The sequence below is a fragment of the Pleurodeles waltl genome, chromosome 4_1 (assembly GCF_031143425.1).
Source record: "Pleurodeles waltl isolate 20211129_DDA chromosome 4_1, aPleWal1.hap1.20221129, whole genome shotgun sequence".
NCBI lineage: Eukaryota > Metazoa > Chordata > Amphibia > Caudata > Salamandridae > Pleurodeles > Pleurodeles waltl.
The window spans coordinates 352819471-352844989 of record NC_090442.1 but is presented as its reverse complement, the minus strand read 5'-3'; the positions used below and the strand labels follow the sequence as shown (position 1 = coordinate 352844989).

Genomic DNA, 25519 nt, shown 5'->3' with positions numbered 1-25519 from the left:
TCAGAGAACTCTAGTCTTTGAAGAGGATGAAGACAAAGACATCTTTGTCATCTCGTTCACCAGTGGGAGTCAACAGAAAAAGCAACCTCCACCCATGAGCAATGTCCAAATCAACGGCAAATCGGCGACAGTGCTCATAGACACAGGAGCATCAGTGAATGTGATGGATGAGACTCTGTTCAGACAGCTGACCCCAGCACCATTGCTTTCCCCAACTACCACTAAAATTTACAAGTATGGGGGCAGAGAACTGCTTCCTCTGAGGGGGACGGTGGAGGTGTCAGTGTCCAGCGGGCAGGTGTCAGCACTGGCAAGGTTCTACGTGGTGGCTGGAGACCGAGGTACTCTGTTGGGGTGCCACACCGCGGAAGAACTTGAGTTAGTATTTTTCGCGCAACAAGTATATGACTCTCATATACTGAACCCTTAGTTAATGAGTTTCCGCAGCTCTTTGAAGGCCTGGGGCGACTCAAAGGTAAAAGTGTCAAGCTACACATAGATCACAGGGTTACACCTGTTGCCATCAGACACCGACGCGTTCCGTTTCACCTACGCCCAGCCGTGGAAAGGGAACTACAGCTGTTTGAAGATCAAGGAGTGATCGAGAAGGTAGAAGGGCTTGCCGACATCAAAACATCGCTACTAGACAAGTCAACAATGGCATACTTTGACCCTCACCGACGAACTCAGGTGGTGGTAGATGCAAGTCCAGTAGGGCTGGGCGCTGTTCTTCTACAGGAGCAAAACCCGCAGGAGTGGGTTCCGGTTGCATATGCCAGCAGAGCATTATCTTCGGTTGAAACATGATATGCCCAAATAGAACGGGAGGCTTTGGCGATTCGGTGGGCGTGCAAACATTTTCACTTCTTCCTGTATGGCCAAGAATTTTGGGTGGTGACGGATCACAAGCCTCTAGTCGCACTGTTTGCCGGCTGTCCTCGTCTGGCACCCCCGCGTATAGAACGGTGGACTGTTCTGTTGCAACCTTACCGGTTTACCGTCGTCTATCGGCCGGGAGTGAACAACCCAGCGGATTATTTGTGTCGCCACCCGTCCCTAACAACGATCGATGACTCTCAAGAGAAAGATGAGGAGAGTACAGAAATATTTGTCAACATGTTGGTGCAATCGGCATGCCCCAATGCCCTGAGTATAGGAGACATTGTGGACGCCTCCAAGGTGGATGCAACACTCAACCAGGTCAAAGAAGCACTTGATCACAAGAAATGGAAGCTGTTCCTGGAAAAAACTAAAGTGGCCAATCATGAGTGCAAAGCAGCGATGCAAGGGATGTGGAGGGTGCGAGATGAATTGTCCACGGATGGACAAGGCCTGGTTCTGCGATGAAGGAGAATTGTGCTGCCTCAGAGTTTGTGGGCCAAAGTAGTGGAGCTAGCACATCAAGGCCATCAAGGCGCTGCAAAGACTAAGGCAAGATTGCGGGCCAAGGTATGGTTCCCCAGCATGGACCGTCAGGTGGACGAACTGGTGGGAAAGTGTCATTCCTGTGTAATCACCTCAGGGGAACCACCCTGTTGTCCCGTGGTCACGGAGCCGGCTAGTGTGAAGCCATGGACAAAAGTGAGTATGGACTTTGGGAGCTTCCCGGATGGGCGGCTGACGGTCGCCATCATTGACTTTTGCACAAAGTTCCCCGTTGTGGATGCCGTGTCTTCCACGGCATTTGAGAATGTGAGGCCGGTACTTCAGAAAACGTTTGCTATGTTTGGCCTCCCTGACGAAGTCAGAACAGACAATGGCCTGCCTTTCCATGGACAGGAGTTTCGGTCTTACCTTGAAGGTGTGGCCATACGTCATCGCAGGGTTATGGCCTACTGGCCGCAGGCTAATGGGGATGTCGAAAGGTTTATGCGAACTCTAAACCGAGCCCTCAGAATAGGTGTGGAACAAAGAGAAGACAGTGAGAAATGTCTACAAGAGTTTTTGAGTGCTTATCGCCAGACCCCTCACAGTACTACAGGGTGTGCCCCGGCCACACTGATGTTTAAAGTCCCACCTCGGGATTGCATTCCGTCTGGTCCTCAGTGGACCGCACCCGAGCTGGATGTTGAACCCACTCAGCAAGGCAGAGAATGTACTAATCGTAAAGCCACTGAGCGACGGCGAAGGCAGAACAGAGGTTTTCAGAAAGGAGACAAAGTGGTGGTGAAGAATCGCCAGCCAGGAGGGAAATTCCAGCCTCCATTTGAGCCCGAGCCCTGGCAGGTTGTCAGTGTGAGGGGTGCCATGGTGACAGCCGCTCGAGGCAGTCAGAGGGTCACAAGAAATGTATCACACTTCAAGAGAGCAGGGATTCCAGTCATGACTGGGGAGGACGAATAGGTCGACGACTCCACGTTGGAGCCCACTGCTGAAGAGGCATGGAGAGGGGACGCTCCCGTGGTGACGCCAAGTGCCCGACACCCTCCGGGTGAAAACGCTGTCCCCGAAGGATCATTGCTTAGGGGTGGACGTTATCATCTGCACCCCAATCCGGTGCCAAACAGTCAGCTCCGAGACTTAGTATGTAAGCTGGGTCCATAGGAAGCTGCGTTGGGTCCTCGCTGTTTGCCCACCAGAAAAGTTTCGCCCTCAGGCGCTGTATTCATCTTAATTGTGTTTTGACATTTTTGTGTTTGCATGTATCCTTTTGCGTTCTTTGTTTTCTGGTCTGTTTCTCCTCTCTTCTGTGTGAAGTAAAACATGGGAGGGATGTAGAGAGCCACCCGGCCTCTCCTATTATTTGTAGCCAGTTCTGCGTGTCTGGACGGAACGCGGAACCGAGGTGGTTAAATAAAGTAGGGGCTGCGCTGACGCAGTTTCCCTGAAGACTTGACACCGAGTGCATGTGTGTTTCTTCAGTGCGGGCTGGGCGCGGCCCTTCAGGCACCTTACAATATGCAGTGAGTGCTTCAGTAGCCTGTGAAGAGATTACAGACAGTACCCCTTGGGAGACACGTATAGAGGTTAGAATCATGTTGTGAGCCAGCATTGTAAGAAGCAGATTGTGAAGTCTTTTTTTGTTTTTTAACTAGTAGTGTTATCAGTTATGTTACGCAATATTTTGTATGTTACTAGAAAGTACAGGCTTCATCTACAACCCTGCGCTCTCCAGGAGCAATTTTTGCTATTATTGTTTACTTCGACTTTTAATAAACGTGGAATCGACAACATTTTATTACCGAAAGGAGCCACCACCTGCTTAACTGCAATGGAACATGGAGATCCGAAAGCGACCATGGATAAGCGAATGCACAACACTGGTTTGTCAATGAACATAAAAAAAACTTTCCTCTTATGACAATAACTTTTTTTAATGTGGACTAGGAGGTTTACTGTACACGCAATAGTCGTTATTTAACACTTGACTTTATTAAACTATGAACATGTTAGACAGAGTAAACACGGACAACATTTAAGTGTAGAATGTTGCCAGCAAAGTAAAACTTTTTAAGATGAAGATTAATTACGTTGTACTCACTCTTTCGTGTGTTTTGCTGAACCGTATAACAGTTGCTCTCCTAATTGACCTGTCAGTAACTTGTACAGTACACGTTTCCTGGGAATTAATCTGTGAAGCAGACTTGGCAGGGTTTGAAAGCGACATTTGTGCCAGGATGTGGATCATGTTGTTCAGTTTGACAGGGAAACACTCCACGCTTTCCTTTATTTTTCTGGGGGGACATAAATTTTGCATTTAGTACCTGGAAACTAATTCCACGATTGTACCCCCTCCTTGTTTGTCTGCACAGAGGTCGGCTCACAATAACAGGATAAGCACTGGCAAAGTCAACACGTACGGATTTAAGGCTGCAATGCATCCTTTCAAAAAGCATTTTTGCAAGCGTGTCTTAGCACGGGAGTGAACATGTCACTGTATTACATCTCGACTGATTGGCTTTGCCAAAACTTGGTGATTATGTATACTCTTCGAGCCAGTCATTAAGAACGATGTTGTACCAGTTCATTTTAACCCTGTTAGTATACATATTAGTAATGAAGAGCATGTTGTGTCAAATTACTTTTATAGTTAGTTACAGTTACGTCATAGTTGTTTTTGTTTTGCTCAGAACTGATGCAGTGTCACAAATCTTAACCAAATGTCCCAAAAAACTGCATCCACCTCAGCTCCTTCCTAGATATCATCAGGAGCGGAGAAAAAGGGGTGGCCCCAAAATATTATCTTCCCATGTTAATTCTGGGAAGCAGTACAGAAAAACAGCTAAACGGAATTACACCAAATTTCGCAGTATGTTAGATATTTATTCGGAAAGCATGTTTTTCATATTTGGTGTAACTCTCTTCAGCCTTTTCAGAAACTTCAGTTTAAAGGTTTACTCAGGGTGGTCAGGAAGGAGTTACAAAAATAAGTATATCAGGATGGGAGTCCCACTGCACTGAAATAAAAATAAAATAAAAAAAGCTTATAAGGGTTTCTGGTTAGTTCACACACCTTTTCTCTTTTTGCACTCTTCCTTCCTATGCAACAGAATTATCACAACCCCCGCTCTCATGACCGCTTCTTGTGCCCTCTGTGCTGTGTGTTTTACACGCAGGGCTTATGTAATCCTTCCCTTGGGGCACCATTCTGTCTGGTGCAATTAATTTCCCCCTCCCAGATCTTTTGAACCATTGAACCTCCTGTATTTTTGCTAGTTGTCCTGTCTTGCACCTGTAGATGCACCATATGTTTCCCTGGCAATTAGCTGTATCCACCCTGACCTGTTGACTTTTACAATAATGCTCTTGGGCTCCCTTAAACTGGTAATTGTTTCCAACTGCCCCTGGCACCTGCCACCAGAAAAAAGGTCAAATCCATTTTGTGTAACATGTGCTCTTCCCCAGGTTCATTGGAAAGGTCCACTCTTCCACATGAGGCATGTGCCTTAATGGACCAGTCCCTCCATCCAGCATAAATACCTCAACTGAACCTCAATAGGGACTTGGCCTCACTTCAGTCCTGCAGAAGCACCTTCCCTGCACTCACCTCCTGAGTTGCCTGGAACCTTCAGCACTCTAGTCTTGCAAGCCTTCCTGCTGATTCTGTGATCCTGACTCCTGTGACTCTTCCAGTGTCTACATTCTTGGTTATGATTCTGCCTCTTCTTGGGCTTTTTGCACCGCAGCCTCCTGTCTTCCTTCAGATTCAGTTAAAGTACTAAGGCTAAGTACTTGAACCTCAGGTTACTGTGCACTAATCCACAGTTTAGTTTGAATAATCCAAGACTGAGTTTCATGATACCATGAGCATTTTCTTGGAAGTTGGACATCGTATGAGCCCCTCAGAGCTATTCTGAGTATTGGAGAAACATCTAGCTCACTTTGTTCTGAAGCTTGCATGTTATGACCTTCTTCAGAGTGCCTGACAAAATCTAGTTTATTTTTCTCAGGCAATATTTATTATGAAGCCTGTAAGTCTACATTATTTGTATACAAGTGCTAAAGCATTATGCGCTGAGAGCTGTTGGTAAACTATGCGTTGTTTGTTAATTCTAGTGCTCTGCACCTGCATCAACACTAACGAGGCCCAGGGATTTCAGACCCTACTAGGCAGTATCGAAAAGCAGCAGAGAAGGCCCAGTGAAGCTGCTTAATTTGTTTTCTCCCATCCCCCATTTCCATTCAGGGGCAGTCTGAATGAAACTGGATTATTGTTGCTTGTTTCACACTGCCACCCCAGCTGGATTAGGGGTCCAGCATAATCTCTGTATTAGGAACCAGAAGAGTGTGTGACAAGAATGATCTCATTGGCGGCCCCAACTTGAAGAAAAAGGTTGCAGCAGCCATTATAGGATTATAGGACACAGGAACATTGGACATGTGGCCCAGGGGCTGGAGGCCCGTAGAGCTTGGGCACAGGGCCTTGGCCATGTACAGCTGAAGCTTGTGCACAAGTGATGGTTGGATGCCTGCAGGGAGTTGGACCAAAAACAGTGCCCATCAGAGGGATTGTCTTGCACAGCAGTGAGAGTTGGCCACCATTTGGAGGGTTGGGCCACAGTCAAGGCCTTATAGACAGCCCCCTGACCTGCATGGCTGAAAGTTATGCATGGTGTGGGTTTGGGTTCTGGGCCTTGCCTGGGCAGTGCATGCTGAGAAGGTTGGGCACCAAGGGTTATTTGTACACCCAAGGGGTGGCTGGGCACAGACCCTAGCCAACTCCATGCTGTTCATGGATGAAGGGAGTGCTAGGCAGGGGATTAGGGCCCCGAGTTGGCCACAAGCCAGGCCCTGCATCCAACCCTTCCACATTAGATGGAAAGGACCTGAGCATCAGTGGGGTTGGGCACAGAGCTTGGTGTTATACGCCAGTTGAAGGCCTCGTGTGGTGCGGAGCTGGGTGCAGGGCCTTGTTACAGCTGTATATGATGGGGGTTGAGCACCAATACTCTGAGGCAACCTCACACCATGCACAGTCCTGGCCCTCTGGTCAACCCTACAGTGTGTACAGCAAGGGAGTTAGACACAAGCAGGGGGTTGGTTGGGCTCAGGAGGCACGTCATGAGTGATGGGATATGTGAAGTCATAAGCAGTGCATGTTATGGTCTCAAGTTTTAGTTAGCTCACTAAACTTTACCTTGTGGATTTCATTGTCTTTTAAACATTTGTTTTTGTATTATTACAACACCTAACTATAACACCACTTTAACCTTTGGCTTCTCCTGAGAATTTCATTTTTTTTTTTAACAAAGTAAGATACTATTACAATACCAACTATAATGCCACTTTAATATTAGTTCTGTCTAAGCCAATTTCAGTTTTCATAGGCCTATTCTCCCAGCTCCCCTGCTGAGCACAAGTTTTGGCTGTGAGTAGAGGTTGGATGACTACAGTACCTGACCGCTAATCTTGCCTTGCTCCCAACCCCACTCCCAGCATGCATATTTTTCAGCTGTGTGCGGCAGTGGGCATGGTCTGAGGCTAAGTCCTGTGCCCAAGCCCTCATGGGCAGATGACCATGCGTGGCGTGGTATTGGCCACAGGGCCTCCATAGGCAGACAACCCCCTGCTGCACATAGCCTTTCGGCATGAGTAGTAGGTCTTTGGCCACATGCTCCGGCCTGGAGCTGGGTCTATGGCCAATCACCCACCCGCAGCCACCCTACCACAGACTACCACCCCAGATTTTCCTGTGCCCAGTCCCATGCTGTTTTGTGAAGACTCATCAATAGACACCAAAATTATTAGCAAAATAACAAATGCTCTTCCAATGAAAAGTCCGACCTCACTGTACCAGCACAGAGGTGACTGCCACTGTGCAATACCTGTAGGCTGTGCATGGAGGTAGGTTGTTGGCGACCTACAGAGGTAGGGGGTTGCATATGTTAATATGATCTGACTTTACCTTAAAAACGCTATAAATTAACTGAAAGTAAATACATGTAAAAGTGACTTTATAGTTAGGTATGGAAATATTAGCTTACTTCGCTTAAAAAAACTCAGGAATTCGCTGACACAAACCAAAAGTTAAAGTGATGTTACAGTAAGGTGAAAATGGCAATTAGCATAGCATTTTAAAGTTCAAAAACACTGAAATTCAATACTTATAGTTTACTTAACTAACTAGAATTAGTGCTTCCACTTAATTGAGATGGTTTAATGACCACTAATTAAATCACTCTTAACTTCCCAAATTACATAATTAATGACAATACTGGTGAATTTATATGGCTTTTTGAGTTTAAAATGCTACGTTTTAACTGACATAAGATATTATCGTTTGTCATCAGTAATATAAATGCTGTCATAGAACAGGTCAAGAGTGGTGTAGTAAGTGAGGTTGAAGACGTTGCATGGTGGGGGTGCAAGTTTAAATTTGCTCTGCTAAATAAAACTGGTGAATTTCTGTGTTTTTTTAGTTCAAAACGTCAAGTTGGTACAGTCCTTATCACCTAACTATAACATCACTTTGCCCTTATGTTTAAAACAAAATCAGATGTTTTTATCAGATGTAACTATATCGTCACTTTGACCTTTTTTTTCAGTTAGGACCTACTTACCATAGGAACAGCAATTTTTAGTTTGCTCATAACTTTGGCACCTTTTGACGAATCTTCATAAAACTTTCCATGAAAAAGTTTATCCTCCTAAGCCTATTCCTGGAAGGTTTTGAGGTGATCCACCAAGCGGGTGCTGAGAAAAAAGGGGGGTCCTAAAATGCAATTCACCAATGTGATTTTCATAGGAATTTTTTTTAACAGCGCTAGAGCCCAAATAGCTGAAATGAATTACATGAAATTTGGAAGGAAGCTCGATCTTTATCCAGAAAGAACACTTTTTGTAATTAGGTTTAAAATCCCTTCGCTAGTTTTTGAAAACTTAACACAAAAAATTGTGTATATCTGGTGGGTTTTTTTCTGGTCATCGAGGAGGCCTGTGCAAGTCCTCCAGGACCTTGTACTGTCAATAGCAGGATTGGGGCAGCTTAACTCCGGAGGCCAATTTTAAAAATAAATGGGTTTTTGGTTGCTGCGATCCTGCAGGACTCTCGCGGGAGCTAGGGGAGTCAGTATTGGTTTCGTTAGTGTCTGCAGTGGACTGACCAAGAAGGGGCGGTTGGCCCTCCTGCTAACCCATGTCATTTATGGCCAAAGGCTGTGTGTGGTAGGGGCTTGTATGCCTGCAGGGCATTGTGCATAGGGCCTGGCCACTGGCTGGGCCCTGTGACATGCCCATGCCACACACGGCCAAAGGCTGTATATGTCAAGGGTTGTCATAGTTACGTGTGGTAATAAAATGTTACTTTTGTCTTCACAAAATTTTCAGTACTAGTCTGCCACTCACTTCAGCTATTGTTTTGAAAGTTTCAGGGTGATTCATCAAGTGGGGGCCAAGAAAAAGGGGGTCCCAAAACATGACTTCACCATGCAATTTACCATAGGGATTTGAACATGACTACAACCCGAACCGCTGGACAGAATTACACCAAATGTAGCAGAAAGGTAGATCTTGGTCCAGAAAGATCTTTTTTAGCGATTTGGTGTAAAACCATTGATAGTTTTTTAGATATTAAAGGAAAAATAAATATAAATCTCAAAGGATGCAGATCCTCCTCGGATTGAACAGATCTCTTGCTGAGATCTGATTGGTAGCTACACTTCAACGAGGAAGTGTTGGTAGCCATTTTAGGACTCTGACTCCGCTGAGTCCGAAAAAAAAGTAAAAAGGAAAAAGAAAGAGAAGGGGGCAGGATAGGAATACCCTGAAACCATAGGCCTGATAATTGGGTCTCCCAGGGACCCTGCTGGGGTCAAAAAGCATTAAAAAAAATCTTTTGCAGTGAAAATCACAGAGGAGCCTCAAACCTCTGCAACAATGCTCCTACACTTGTTTAATTCTTGGACTCCAGCTGGGCCAGGCCCCAAGGGCAACCTTAAATAATTATTTTGGGGAGGGGGGCATGCGGAGCCCCTCTCCATGGCCAATTTCAGCCTAGGGACCGCCACCTCCCCAGGGCAAGACAATGGTTTTCCTAAGTGGGGGGCATGTGGCCCCACCCCCTCCAAAGGCAGTTTATGGCCCTGTGGACTGCCACACCCACAGGGCAAGGCCTATCTTTGATAGGGGAGAGTGGCCACCCAGACCCACCTCCTGAGCCCAATATGGCCCAGGGATCACCACCTCACCAGTGGCATGACAAGTTACTGAATGAGGGAGGGGGCCACATGGCACCCTTCCCTGGCAAGTTTCGGCTTCTGGGGAACACCACCTCCCTGGGGCCAGGCCAATTTACCAAAAGGTGGGGGGGGACAGCGTGACCACCTCCTGGGCCACCGGGACCACCACATCCCTGGGGCCTGCCCTGCAAATACAAAGGAGTCATTAATGGTCCTGGAGCGGCTCCCTATATGCAGAGGTGCCCACCCTTAGGAGACAGATGTTTGCTTTCACTTGGTGGGAGCTTTGGCAGCTCATGCCAAGCGAGATCAAACAGTAAGTTCTCTCCCAGCAGACGGAAGCAGGAAAACTGCTCATGCCCACCAGGAGCGGACTTTTTATCTGTTTAACAGCAGGCCGGGAAACAGATGAAAAATGTGCTTCCGCGTTTGGGGAGCAGCATTTTTTGCTGCTCTCTGTGTGTTGGAGGAATGCTGGCTCCCACTGGAGGCAGGGAGCGGGCAGGGACGAGAGGGGCATTAAGGCTCCACTGCAGTCCCCAACAGTGCACACTGGGTCGTCAGGTAATGGGGGATGCGGTCCCTGGGGCCCAAATAGGCACAGGGAGGGGGACTCTGTGGCCCCCTCCCTTTCCCAGTAATTGCCCTGGCCTCGGGGGATGAGATCACAGGGGCCAAAATGGACCCGGGGGGGCCGTATGGCCTCCCTCCCTTTCCAGTAAGGCTGGGCTCCAGATGATGGGGTCCTGGGGCAAAATCAGCCCGGGGAGGGCACCAGGCAGCCCTCTCTACTTTCACTAATTAGCCAGACCCTGAGGGATCAGCCCCTGGGTCCTAATCAGACGGGGAAGGGGGACCGTTTGTGCCCCTGCCCTTTCAGTAATTGGCCAGGTCCAGGAGTAGGCCCTGCGGCCAACCCCCATCATGCGCTCATGAAGGCCCTGCATGTCATAAGGTTGGGTGCCTATGGGGTGTTGGTCACAGGCCCTGCAACCAATCCCCACTTCGCATAGCCAAAGGCCATGTGTGGTACGGGGATGGGTGCCTACAGGAGGGTTGACTACGGACAGGCCCTGCAACCAACCCCTGCCAAGCATTGCCAGAGGCTGTGTGTGGCGCAGGGTTGGATGCTTAGCCAGAGTAGGAGGAGTGCCCCCCCCCCCCAGCCTGTATAATCCCCTCAGCTGTGGTAGGCAAGGTGACCACTCTGTTTCATTTTCCTCCATCTTGGATGACAGGAAATGAGTTAATCAGGATTAAGGATGTGACCCCTTCCCACAGTAAATGGTCACATAGTGGATGTAGTCACCCTTTGGTAGGTGGAACATTGGCCACTACTAGGTACTCCCCCTAATATCCACTAAATGCAGTATTTAATGGGCATCCAGAAACCTGCAGATCAGATATGATGGACACAAGAAGACCAGGAACAAAGAAGACCCAAGGTACGAGAACAAAAGTCCTGCTGCAAAAACAAACATGGCCCTGCCTGCTTTTACTAGGACTCAACAATCACTGCTGAGGTGTCACCTGGAAACCTGAAGGACTCTAAAATCCCCTAGAGCACCTCCAGCCTTCTGAAAATCACCAAGAATATCTCTCAGAGTGAAGGTATCACTCTTCTGCAACCTAGGAACCAGGGAAGTCCAGTTCACTGACCGGTCACTGACCAATGAAACAGACCCAGCTGCCTGATGAAAATTAACACAATAGACTTGAATGACAAACCCTACCAGTGTTCCAAGTTTGGTGGCACAGTGACTTTCAGGGCCTGGGATGTCCCATTGTCCTGGGTACTGGACCCCCAACACCAGACACCCAGAAGCAAAGCCCACTCTGGACTCTTCAAGCACTAGAAGCAAGCACAAGTTGGGGGGCTTCAGGACATCCAAGAACTACCCCACAGAGTGGCCCTGTTGACCTGCAATCTACCCTCCAAGTGACACGCACCTGGCTTCAAGGACTGCCTGACACAAAACGCTTGTACTCCATCTGGCCTCCCTGGCCCTTGCAATGCCAACCAAGCTGTGCTCTAGGGGTCCCTAACACCTTGCAACCTCTGCAGTCCAATAGGGTCCACCAGACTTACCTTTAAGTCCACCTGTGCAGTGTGTGTTCCAAATGCTCCCCTTCTCCGTTGTGCACCAGCTCCAAGACTTTCAGCTGCTACTCCCGCTGTAACTAGGAAACTGCCTGAACTTGTGAAAGCATCGCTTGATTTTATATGCATTTTTGAAGATTTTCCTATTCCTATGGTGCGTAATTACACACAAAAATCATATATTTTGTAAACTTTGAAAAATCATAAGAAAAGAAGTACTTACTGTATATTGGTGATTTTGGTCTTGAAAAATTTATAAAAATCTGAAGTAGTTTTGTAAATTGGTCTTGAGTTATTCTTCCGTGTGCCTCAATTATTGATACTGTGAGTACAACAAACGCTTAGCACATCTACAAGATAAGCCTAACTGCTCGACCACATTACCACAAAAACCGAGCATTAGAGGGTCTGGTTTTTACCTTTGGATACTAAGGTTGGGTTGCTTGGACTCTTTGCATAGTGCACACCTTTTTCACACACTAAATAGAGAGTCAGCCTCCTAGATAGACCCACTCAGACACTCACAGACTCATACCACCACTAACACACTCATTCATACACTTATATAACTGCTCACAGACCAACAAACAGATCCTTAAGTGTTGCTGTTGTGTATTGGATGAGTGCTTTTCATTTGTGAATCCACATTGGATCTGTGGATCCTAATGAGGCTCAAAAAAAGAACTGAAAATTAAAAAAGCCTATCTTTGTAAAAGGACTGGCTCTGAAAAGAGCCTTTTTGTTTATAATGTGTAAATGATAACTACAGATCAAACATAATGCAGTCTTTCAAGTAATTGAGGAACACTCTGTTGCCTTTTTCTGCGAAATGAACTCCATTGTTTCTATATATTCTATCCATATCAAAGTGTAAATTGTTGGGATATATGGATCCCATGATGTGGTCTCTGAGGAATGCAAAAACAGTTTTATTGACATATTTGCTGGATTTTTCTATTTGTGGGCAGAATTTGCTTGACCAGTTATACTTCTGCCTTTGACAAATACTGAAGAAAACCAAGGCAGTTGTGGGAAAAGTGCCATTAATTTATCAAAGGTATCTTTCATTAGGATTTCCAGTCCTACCCCAGTAACTATGCCTAAGTCATTGCCACCAAAATGCACAATCATGAGATCTAGATGTTGGCAATACACAAGACTTTCAACCACAAATCAGCAACTGATGCCACTTCAACCCTCTCTGGCCAACCCAATTAATGTCTACTTTAGGTAAACCCAAGTTCCTGCCAATGCCACTCTTTCTAGAACTTGCTCTGGTCCAAAACACAAAACTATGACCTACAATCCACGCTGACCATTTTGGTGGCAAGGAGGAGTAGCATGCAGGAGAAGGCTACAGCTGAATGAGACAGTTTTCAAAATTAAAAGCAGTTAAAATGGAGGAAAGCACCTAGAAAATGTAAAAGATCATATTTGACTGGATGGTGTAAATATGCAGGTGGCTAAAATGATGTAGTTACATTGAGAAAAAAGTAACTACATGCGTGATTGGCTCTGGAGAAATAAAAAAGTTATGCCGTTTGGGATATGCTTATAATTCCAAACACTCACCACATCTACTACAGTTGAATTTAAAACTAATATGCTGCTGACAGAAAGTGTTGTGATCTTCTGACCTAGTGCTAGCAGAGAACATGGTCACCCTGAATATGGTGCTAAAACAGCCGGGGGAAAGGGAACAAAAAAGACAAGATTGTCAAAATGAAAAGAGAGGGATATGGAAATTTGACTGATTAATGAGTGTTTGGGTAGGAATTCAGTAACTTTTACAAAGTAGATTATAAATACCATGCTCAATCAGCAGATTATTAAATGGTTCTATGAGATTCCATGTGGGTTCATGGATCTGCTGTGAATTTACACAGGGGACTGCCCTGAGCACTGCAGTGGACTCGTGGATCGATCCATAACTACCACCAAATTGGGTCTATAAGCAGGAGTCTTAGAAAGGGTTAAAAACAGTGACTATTCAGAAGAGGTATAAAAAAAACAAAATATGAAATTAAGGTTAAGATTTGCTAACTACATCAGTATCACTGAAAACAGAGTGAGAATGGGGGCAATTAATTGTTCCTTTATATTGAGAGTAGTATACCATTCCTGTACTTCTGACTTGATATTTTCATTGAGAAGAGAATCTATGTGACACTGAGATAACAAGTGCAGAACAGTAATTAGGGTGTGCTTTTAAAAAGTATATACATAACAAAAGGTATGAGTGTATATAACCTGGAAAAAAGGGAAAATAAATGGGAGGGTAGATGATGATATTAAGAAAAAGCGTAGTGAACAGCAAAGGAGGAAGAACAATTTCTAAACAAAGTATATCTATTTCATTAAACTATTAATAACTAATGTGTATAGAAGTATAAGTAGGTGATTGATTACAGTAAACAAATTAATAGTGTATAATCTGTACACACTCACAAACTCAGGAAGGTACTCATACACCCAGTTATATACTCAGGAAATACCTTATGTATACCTCTGCTATAGGTAGGGAGTAACTGACACAGTGAGAAAGGCACCAATAAAACCATTCTAACACCCATTTACTCACCTATTCATCCACTAACATTTTAGTTCACACCCCCATACAGGCACTGTGAGATTCACTCAGACACATATAGAGCCATTTGTGTATCCATGAATCACTTTGTTACAAACAAGCGTAGATAGCCATGCACCCAGGTGTACATCAAGTTGCCCACTCATACAGCCACTGGCATACTTGTTTACAAAACCACAGAGCCGCTCACTCATTCAGTTAAAGGCCGACAGAGACACACATTCACTCACACATCTACACAGCACTTATGCATCCAGCACAAACACAGCCCTTACACACACAGATATCAAAACACTCACTAACATAGCTAGTAAGCAACTCATACAGGTACTTACATACGCATTTACAGACCCGCTAGAGATACTAAGTCAGCCAGTCACACACGGATATTGTTACTTACATATCCAGTAACAAAGCTGCAGACCCACTGATAAACTCATTCAGATATGTACTCAAGTATTGACACAACTATTCTCTCATCCATTGACTAACTCATGAGTGCATTTATACATCCAAACTGATGCACTTGCACTTCAAGTTACACACTGCTTAACCACTGTACTTATACACTCAGTTACAATCCCTGAAACACACATGAATCTAAAACTGGTATAGCCAAAGAGTAACTGACACAGTGAGAAAGAAGAACAAAACCGTCAACCACCCATGTACTCACTTATACATCCACTAATATACTCTTTCACACCCCCATACAGGCACTGTTAGATTCACACAGACACAAATGCAGCCACTCGTGCATCCAGGATTCACACTGTTGCATACAGATGTAGAGAACCATACATCCAGGTGTGCAAACAGTCACTCACCCATACAGCTACTGAACTCAAGTTTTGACACAACCAAGTCAGTCATCCATACACTGATGATAACTAATTAACACATTCATATATCCAAACTGACAGAGATATACAGCCTGTTACACATTGACATAACCACTTATGTACCTACTTAATTGTTTAAAGTATGTAATTTAATAGCATGTAATATAAATCTGAATGTATTGTTCATTTGTTTTTCAGATATCTACAAAGAATGATTTACAATGCCAAAAATGATAGAAAGAATAAAAAAGGAATAAAGAATAATATGTGATTAAAAAAGAATGATTTACAATGCCAAAAATGATAGAAATAATAAAAAAAGAAATAAAGAATACTATGTGCTTCAAAAAGTTAAAAGGGGCATAATGCAGAGAATATGCTTAAAGAGGAAAGAGCTTCTGGTGAGAGAACTAAATAGTTTCTTAAAATAGTATGTGTAAAAATGCAAAATGTTAAAAAACATGTAAATGACAAGTGAGGGGCAAAATCAGATCAGAAGGGAGAAGGAGTAAGTGAAATTCAAAATGAGAAACGTATAAGAAATCAGCTAGTGCAACAGAAAGACAGAAACAATTGAAAGAAATATGAGTGATAATGTGTCACAGCAGGTAATATAAAATGTGGTATGAAACATGAAGCAGCATAAGAGGAGAAGGGTAGCAGTGAAGCAAAAATAACATATTGAGAGTATAGTTGATAAAGCATTTTTCCTGAAGTGTAAACTATGTATTTTGAGAATGAAAACTCAATATAAAACAGTATTGTCATTTAAGAGAAGAAAACAAAAAAAGAGCTATTAATACAACTAATTTTGGAAACTTTTCAGAGGAAAATGGAAGCATAAGTCTAGTACTGAGCCTTTCTTTAATAAAGAAAGCCACTTACAAGAGAACACATTAGTACATGCAGGGGAAACAGCTGGTTGATGGTATGAGGTAGAAGATGGTACTCCTATTACAAAATGGGAAATGGTTCCTTGAAATGTAGAGGAAGAGATAGCTAAAGACATACAAGGAAGGTGTAGACATGCCTCTGTATATAAATGTAACTGGAACAGTATTTGCAGTGTACACCAGGAATCAACTGAGATAAGACCTTTTCTACATGAATTTCCAGGTAGAAGTGTGAAGCGAAAAATTGCAGTGTTGTAAGGATTAGATCCCTGCAAAGAGAGTAAATATACTATTTTGCAAGGACATTCACTGGCATGTCTATCCAAGAAAGAGTGCACAAACACCTTTCATCATTTTCGAATGTTGGCTGTTTATCATTCTAAAATATGAAATTTAGCTAGTAGACTTCACTTTGTAAAAAGTCCAGTATTGTGTTTTGCAGAAATGAACAAAACACTTTTGTATGATACACTATTAGAGGTAGAAAAAGATTGTAAAGATGTTTTGTTACATTTCTTTGGTCCTAAACAGGAGTCTACAGAAAAGGAGGAGTTCGTATATCTAGGAGTGGAAGCTACGTTTAATGCTGTTTCTGCAGAGAAACCAAACTATATTTGTATTTGTTGTTGACACACTCTCTACAAAAGCCAAACTTGAAAAGTTGATTTATTCGGGAGGCGCGAAAGGACACTGCTGGGAGGCGGGACTGCTCAGGAGCCCACAAATTCAACACTCGCGCTCCCGCTCTACGGGAGGCGCGAAAGGACACTGCTGGGAGGCGGGGCTGCTCAGGAGCCCACAAATTCAACACTCCCGCTCCCGCTCGCGGGATGTGCCCGGGCAAAGCCCGGGCCAGGGGCGGGCCCGTCCTGTGCCCATCAGAGAGCGGAGGAGGCTGGGCTGGGCCGGGCCCCTTCTCTTTCACCTCCAGTAAGAGACCAGTTTGGTATTTAAGAGAGCAGAGCCTACTTTACATTTTTCTAAACTGAGAAGTCAAATCTTCACTAAGCCCTATCAACACCAGACCTTCCACTAAGTTCTCCCACTGTAACTGCTATTGGTCATAATTTGGAGGGCTTCACTAAATAATCACATAGCCAACGAGTGGGATGCTCCTACACTTCAGCAGAGGCTGATAGGCAGGACCAGACATTCTAGAGGCAGGACTTCTAACCTAAACAGAATAATAAAAAGTACTTACCTGCATTGAAGAGGATCTTATTTTCTAGTCTGTTCAGGGGCTTAGCATCTTGTGCCTGGCACTCTAGGATACTCCAAATAGTACCACCAGGCAAGAGCCCAGGGTCCTGGAACTAGACCTAGTGGAGGCAAAGCATTAAACAGTTGACAAAAGACATGGGGAAACGTAAGGCATCAGAACCCCCACGGGGGAAGGAGAAAATCACAAAAGAACTTAGGAATGCAGGCAAGAATTACACTATATCTGAAATCGATGAGCTTATAGAGGAGGTAGAGTCATTATTAAGTAACAGGGCCACCCCTCGTGAAGGTCCTGATAAAAAGATGACCTCCTATTATACAAAGAAAGCTGAAATAGGGAAAGATAAACCGATTGAGAGTGATAGCCAGCAAGAGGAAAATATATCCCCCATTATTAGGATAGTTAGGCCCAAAGATGATATAACTCGAGCCATACATCCAAGTACTGTAGAAAGCACCAGGAAGAAGGGCTATATGCAGAAGAGTTATATTGTGTGCTCTAACAAGTATGCAGTCCTGGCAGAATCCGCTACCAATATAGTACAGAATGTACAGGAGGGGGAACTTGTGGATAAGTCAGACCAAACCATCCCATTAGTACAGTCAGCTATAGAGAAGATATCACTACCCAATCAAGATTCGGAAAATTATTTAAAATGCAAAACAAGAAGTTTAACGGATCTTTATGATCTACTTTCTGGATTAATCCAGGAAGTTAGGGAGTTAAAACTTGAAGGAAGAACCTTATCAGCTCTTGTGGAAAAGGGGGGGGACAGAGGAACTCAGAGTTCAGAGTGTAAATGAGACTTCAATAGTATCATTACACGTACAAGGTAGACCCATATGTCCTGAAAGTTTGAATGCCCAGCCCAATTCTACCTCAACTATAGCTAAGATTCCATATCCATCACAAGGATGTGTGAGAGGGGTAAATGAGGGAAATATTGGATTACGCAATCATTCCATAGGTAAGGCTGGAGTTTTACACCAAGAATCAGGGAACTTCCTAAAGGAATCCCGCCTGGAAATAGGGTCACAAAAAGAAAAGGTGGAATCTACATTGACACCCTATACCCTAGTACATAATGACTGTATCCCCCCATCATACGGAGCAGCTACTCTGAGGGGAAAATGAGTCCTTCTAGGACTAACGTTGTTTATTTGCTAAATGTTCCGAATTTGGTCCAAAATAGTATTGAAGATGAGGATTCCCTAAAGAATAAGCTTATACACTGGATCAGATATAAATGACACTGCCTATCCCTAATCCGCTCAGATATTATGAGGGCAGAAAGAATGCCAGGAGAGACTGGGAAGCATGATGTTGTTGTACTAACATTAAAGGATGGAAGGTTAACTGAAGGTCTGATTGATATGGAACAGAGAACCACTCCTCCCAAAATTAATGCTATGAGATTTAGCCCGGATCCATTCATTACCAAATCTACAGCGCAGAGGGGCAAACATAGAAACGGGGGAGCGCAAATGAGAAAAAGAGATTCTGATCTTGAAACAGTTGATTGACTAACCCAAGTAGATCAGGTATTTTTGGGACCGATTAGAGACCCAATAGCAGCTGAGCCCCATGAAGGAAATAAACATCAAGCTACAGGGGTAGGGAGCACAGGGGAGCATTTGCCTTGTAGAAAGGAATTGACCATATCCCAGAGCCCCATTTCCAATGTCACGACCTCAATTGGAAGGGGATTAGTCACTATGATTTCCTGGAATGTAGCAGGCCTAAAAAGTAAGCTTATAGATCCTGAATGGCAAGATTACATTGATCAATATCATGTTTGTCTCTTCCAAGAGACCTGGTTAAAGGATCCACCGCACAAATTGGGATACAAAACCTTTTTTATTAGTGCAACTTCAGCAGCCAGAGGGAGGCCGTCTGGTGGGTTGGTTGCATGGGTGAAAATTTCCCTAAATGCCGAGACATGTATACATGATACAGAGTCTGCGGATATCCTATGGTTGGAATTGAGGAAAAAAAATAAGGTGCTATCCCATTTGTTTAATGTGTATATAAGGCCTAGAAGATCAAATCAGGAGTCACTTGAAATAGAAATATTAGATGAATTGCTCAAAACAATTCCAGTAGAAGAGACAATTATGATAGGGGGTGATTTTAATTGTAACTATGAACCTATAATTGGCCTGGAACATCTAGCAGAAGACGAAAATCTAATAAGAGCAATCCCCCATTTAATAATTGAAGAAACTGTCCCCGGTACGGTGGCTGCTTTGCAACTCATGGGCCTCACACTAAAGCATGGATTGAGGGCGTGCAATGATAGAGTGGGCCAAGGTGGCCTTAACATGGATACTTTTCAGAGAGGCAATACAGCCTCAAAAATAGACGATATTATGCATAGCACGATTACATGGGAGAGAATAGCGACTTTGAAAATAGACAAGAGGAGGGAAAGTGATCATGTTCCGCTAGTAATCGAACTTAGGGGTCACCTTTTAGAGCTGGAACATATGGAAAATGATAAGGTGGAGTTGCAACCCACTCTTAGTAACAATAGAAGGGCAGTAAAATGGCCGGCATTACTAGGCAATTCGGGTGTCATGACAAATATCTATAATATATATGCAGATCTTCTGGAACCTCATGTTCACAAAAATTGTATTGACATCCCTATTATGGCCATTCACCAGTCAATGAGTATTGCACTAAGACCCTACCTCACCAAACAGATACAGCAAAAGTATAAAAAGGGAAAGGAGCAAACCACCTCATCTAACCCCTGGCATACCACTGAATGTAGGGAGGGGAAAACATTATTGGTAGAGGCCCTAAACCAAAAAAAAACATTAGCCGTGCAACAGGCAAGGGCTGGCTACAAGAAAACACTGGCCATAGCTCAAAAAAACTGGGAGGACCAAAAATGGTATGACTTGCTAGAAGCAGCCAAACACAATGACTTAGTGGTTTTTGGGAAAATAGTTACTCACGGCAGAAAAGAGGGGATATTTAATACCGAACATCATATAGATCCCAATGCGTGGGTTAACCATTTTACATACCTTTATTCTGATCCCCCCAATCTTGATTCTTATCCTTCCCAGCACAAAGAACTATCCACCCAGGGTATCTTATCTGATATACAGTTCAGCATGGAGGAAACGGTGACTGCCATTAAAGCGATTAAAATAGGCAAAGCCCCCGGTTTGGATAAGATCCCTGGGGATCTGTTCGAACATAGTACAGAAATCTGGGCACCTTATGTAAATTTTCTAAGTAATGCCATAGCAAGGGGAGGTCCAGTACCTGAGACATGGAAAGGCACGGAACTTATCCCAGTCTACAAAAAAGGATCTAGGGAAGACCCTGGGAATTACAGGCCAATTGGCCTTATTGATGTCATGCAAAAAATGTATGCTAGGCAGTTGCTGAATAGAATAAGCTGTTGGATGGAAGAGAACAGTATCTTGACTATATATCAGGCAGGATTTAGACAGCAGACAAGTACAATCGACCAGGCCTTTAGGTTACTAGCAATAATGTGGAAATACACAAAACTAATGAAGGGACATCTTTACATTGCATTTGTGGATTCGCGGCAGCCTTTGATCTGGTGCCAAGAGACTCATTATGGGCTGCGTTAGGGAAACCGGGTATGTCGGGGAGTCTCTTGTGGCAGATAAAGAGGTTGCACGAAAATACATATGCAAAGGTACGGTGGGGTCCAAATGGAGAGTTGACTGATCCAATACCCATCAAGAGGGGGGTGAGGCAGGGCTGTGTGCTTGCCCCAACCCTCTTTTTATTATATATTAATGATCTGGTAGAGTATCTAAAACAGAGTAACCATGACTCGCCAAGACTGAATGGAGACCCAGTTCCTGCCCTCATTTTTGCAGATAACACCATCTTACTATCCCAAACTCCCATGGGTCTACAAACCCTATTAGGGATGTTTAGTGAATACTGTAGTTTGAAGGGGCTAGAAATAAACGCAAATAAGACAAAATATCTGACTGTTAACCCCCAAAAAGCACTTAAAAGAAGCATCCTGATTAGAGGGCAGGAACTGGAACGAGTAAAAAACTTTAATTATCTAGGGATATTGTTGGATGCTAAGCTGTCCTGGACGCCGCATGTCAACAAAGCTGCAATTTCCCTAGCCCATAGTTCCATGGCGATTAGTAAAAATTACAAGAGCTCAAGAACCAGGATTGTTTCACCAGTGTTTGAGATCTATAGATATAAAGCGCAGGATGCTGCCTTATATGGTGCTGAGCCCTGGGGAATCACAAATTTAACCCCACTGGCTTCCCAAGAAAACAACTTTATGATGGGGGTATTGGGATTGCCTCCATCCACTCCACTGATTCCTCTTATCTATGTCATAAACATGAAGCAAATAGGTAAATTGGCAGTCCTGAGGCCATTGCTCTAGTGGTGTAGACTCTGGACAATTCCTGAACTGATCCATTATAGGCAAGTATTAATTGAGATAATGGATCTGGATAAGCCTGTTTCCCTTCCGTGGCTTCACCACATAAGGTATTGTTTCTATAACCTAGGGCTGAAATCTTATTGGGAAGAACCGTACACACTTACATTACAATCTAAGATTCGACTAAAGCAAGTATATTGGGATTTCTCTTTAACTAGCCCCTTTCACAGTAAGGACCTGGGTAGACTGACCTCAAGTTTTTTGGATATTAAACCAATACCTAGAGCTGAGGAATGGATAGACACAATCCAACCTAGGCGAGCAAAATAATTATTTATGAAGTTTTGATATGGGATTCTTCAGATTAAGGCATTCACTATTAAATGGTGCTCCCAGAATGAGAGAAATCACAAGGCGAAATGTGGGTTGTGTAACATGGAGACCATTGAAACGGCGGATCATGTTCTCTTAATCTGCAAAGCCTACGACAAACCAAGGAAAAAATGGATTAGACCTATTTGCAGGAACGTAGGAATTAGAAACTACAACGAAGCGGCTAGATTCTTAAGATCTAGTACTACTCCATTTGTCGTTTTTGGAATAAGCCGCTTTCTTTTAGCAATTTCATTTATCAGAGACAAGGAGGGCCTGAGGCTTTAGTAAGTCTAGCCCTGATAAACCCCTAAAGATAAACCTATGATGCCTCAAACGGCAAATGGGATTTCTTTCCTGCAAGCTAATGGTCTCCGGATAGACATTATGTTTAGGATGTAATACCAGCTAATTCGTATATAGAGAGAGAACACAGATGGCCATTTTTGTACTTCAGGAGTATTTCCACACAGTTGTCAATTGTTACAAAATGATTAAATAGCTTTCTATTGAAAGTCAATGGGATATTGGTAATACATTGGGTAGGACATAAATGGTAGAAATTCTTGTCCTTTTAGTGCATGGATTGATGATAACTGATTGTAATTTAATGTTTTTAGGAGTACTACTCATTATCTATGTAATTATTTTTGTAGTATTTATATGAATATTTATTATTTTATGATGATTATTGTGATGTTTTACCCTTTCATGGCTGACAGCCGAATAAAGGTATGTGTAAATGAATGATTTATTCTCAAAAACTGAACAAGAAAACAGAGGTAAGTGGTTACAGTTTGCTGTATATTCATTTGGAGAGACGTGCTTCGATTTCTCAACACAGCAAATCATATGTAAGTATTGCTATGACAAATTAGAGAAAGGCAAAATGCCTGTTAGAGCAACATATAACATGTAAGAGTTGGTTCCAATTCCAGAAGAATGTTGACATTTAAATATTTATGAAACAATACTGATACAATGTATGCACCCTTTTCAAGTACCAAAGAGTGGTAAACTACCCATGACTGAGCTACAGAGAGTCCTTGAAGGTAGAGTTATGTACTTACCTTTAGATGTTAAATGCATTAACAAAACTATGGGTATCGACAGAGATAAAGGTGAACCACTTATTATTCTAGTGAATGTTGAGTCCACAAAAACCAATACTATCTGGCAAGAACTAGTAGATGTGAATAAAGTAAAAAGGAGGCATTCTATCTCAGTCAAAATAATATGTATTACAAAGATGTGGGTGCTGTTGCAGATGGAATGAAATGAGGATGAAATGTAAATCTGAAGAAATATATGAGCACTATAGTATCCATTCACTGCATTCAAAAGAAGTTATGGAGGATGCCATTGATCTGTACCAGATGAAACAAGCTAGAGGAGCGCCAATGTGTGTGTGGGAGAAACATTTTATCAAAGTATTCCATTTATATTCCATTTGTTATCTGAAAGTGATTTCTCTGTATTATTATACGCTATTAACCATATTATTAAGACAGGAGCTCATCTAGAAAATATGTCCAAAAAAGACTTTGTTGACACAGCTCATGGAAATGAGGAGAAGTTGGAGTACAATTTGATAGGTTTGATAGCATGCCAACGTGGGACCAATGATTATTGGTATCGCTGTCCTGGTGAACTGAAAAGTATGTTGTGGAATTTAGGTACACCAACTTGGTTTGTGACCATCAGTCATTCAGAGTATGAGTAAAGATGACTTACTTGACTTTTTGAAAGACGCAATCTCTAACATTAATTACATCAATTTGAAGACACCAGGAGAACTTTGCTGTTTGGATCCTGCAAATGTTTGTAGGTATTTTAACCACAGGTTTCAAGACATGCCATTCTTCATCTGCAGTAAAGAAAATCCACTTAACTGGAGAAGTTACTGAATTCTTTTGGTGTGAAGACTACGAAGTAAGAGGTGCTCCTCATATTCATATGCTGCTATGGATAAAATCAGCACATTTGCAATAGACACAGATGAGTCTGTGCTTTCTTTCATACAACAGTATGTTACATGTACCATCCCAAAAGACAATGCCAAAAATGCCTAAAGTTCTGCATTTTCAATCACATAGAAGTGAGAAGCTCTGTCTATGTAAATACAGAGCAAAAGGAACATTTTACACAACATGTTGTTTTGGATTTCTAAGACCTATTATTCCAAACGGAAGAGTAAACAGTTTTTTGTCTGTAGTGAGACATAAACCTACTTGAAAGTCACCCAAAAACACATACAACCTGAGAAGAACCAAGGCTTCCAAATATATTAATGACTGCAATCCTGTCACTCTGAAAATGTGAAATGCCAATATGGATACCAAGTGGTGGCAGAAAGCTGTTAGCTGACAGCTGTAGCTAGTTATGTAGCTTCATTCATAACAAACTCTAAGGAGATGGAGATAAAATGTATGTGGGAGGAGATTTCTGCTGAAAAGTTTCTAACCAAAAAATTGTACAGCTTCAGTTTGAAGATGCTTTCACACAGGGAAGTCAATTCCTATAAGTGACGTGGCCGGATTAGTTCAGGTAGTTTATACTCTAATGCAAGAGGAATTGTTTGAGTAAGTCTAGGCTTAGCATGCATGCAAAATAGAGTGTTGAAGTGTTTTCCTGAAATTCAATACCTAGCAGAATTTGACCCAGAAAGTACAGTGTCAAAACAAACATTTGAAGACTTATTATCCAAAAAGGAGTCTGCATCTTAAAAATGTTTGTCATTATGAAATACATCAACACTACAAATCTAGAAACAATGTAACAGAAAATGTAGATGAGACTAAATTTGCAGCATTTGGTTGCAATGGTTGTTTGGTCTGACACCCGAAAAGCAGTCTAATTAACCAAAGAAAACATAGGTGCCAGAATGCTCAAGAGTACTAAAAAAGTTAAAGCGTTATTACGGGTGAGGTGGTTTCAAACTTAATGTATGCCTTTGTACATATGAGATTACAACAGATTCTAAGAACAGAATACAATGTGATATTTAGAAGAAAACACTTAATTGTTTTCAGAGATGTACTGCAATATTCTCTCATAATTATTTGGGAACTATTGAAAATGTGGGCATTTGGTTGAACTTTCAATACAAAGAACTACTTAGGAATATGCAACAAGCATATTAGAGCAGGTGTTCTCTCAAAAGAGGGACAACAACTGCTAGAAAGTGAGCTTCTTAGAAAACTGTGCCCAATGAACAAGACAAAGGAAAACAACTGTGTGCATAGTGCCTACAATGCAGGAGCGTAAACAAAGAACTGCTAGAATTGGAGAAAGAACACATTTTGCAACTGGCTGCAATAGACAAAATGGAACACCATGGTGTGACAGTATTGGTAAATGAAAAGTTAGAGCAAAACTGGATTAACTAGAAAAATATGTTTCACAGACTGCAGGACTGGATACATGTTTAAGTGTTTGCAAGAACTATTGAGTAATTTTGCATAGAATTTC

At 42.9% G+C, this 25519-nt stretch overlaps 1 protein-coding gene across 2 annotated transcripts in view; it reads right to left on the bottom strand.

Moving 5' to 3' along the window:
* PIK3C2G (phosphatidylinositol-4-phosphate 3-kinase catalytic subunit type 2 gamma) overlaps positions 1-25519 on the bottom strand; it is a 2001768-nt gene that overhangs the window by 267320 nt on the left and 1708929 nt on the right. For both annotated transcript variants that reach the window (XM_069228485.1, XM_069228486.1), the window contains exon 27: positions 3482-3674. In XM_069228485.1, the coding sequence (XP_069084586.1) occupies positions 3482-3674 (193 nt within the window). The remainder of the gene's footprint in view (positions 1-3481; positions 3675-25519) is intronic.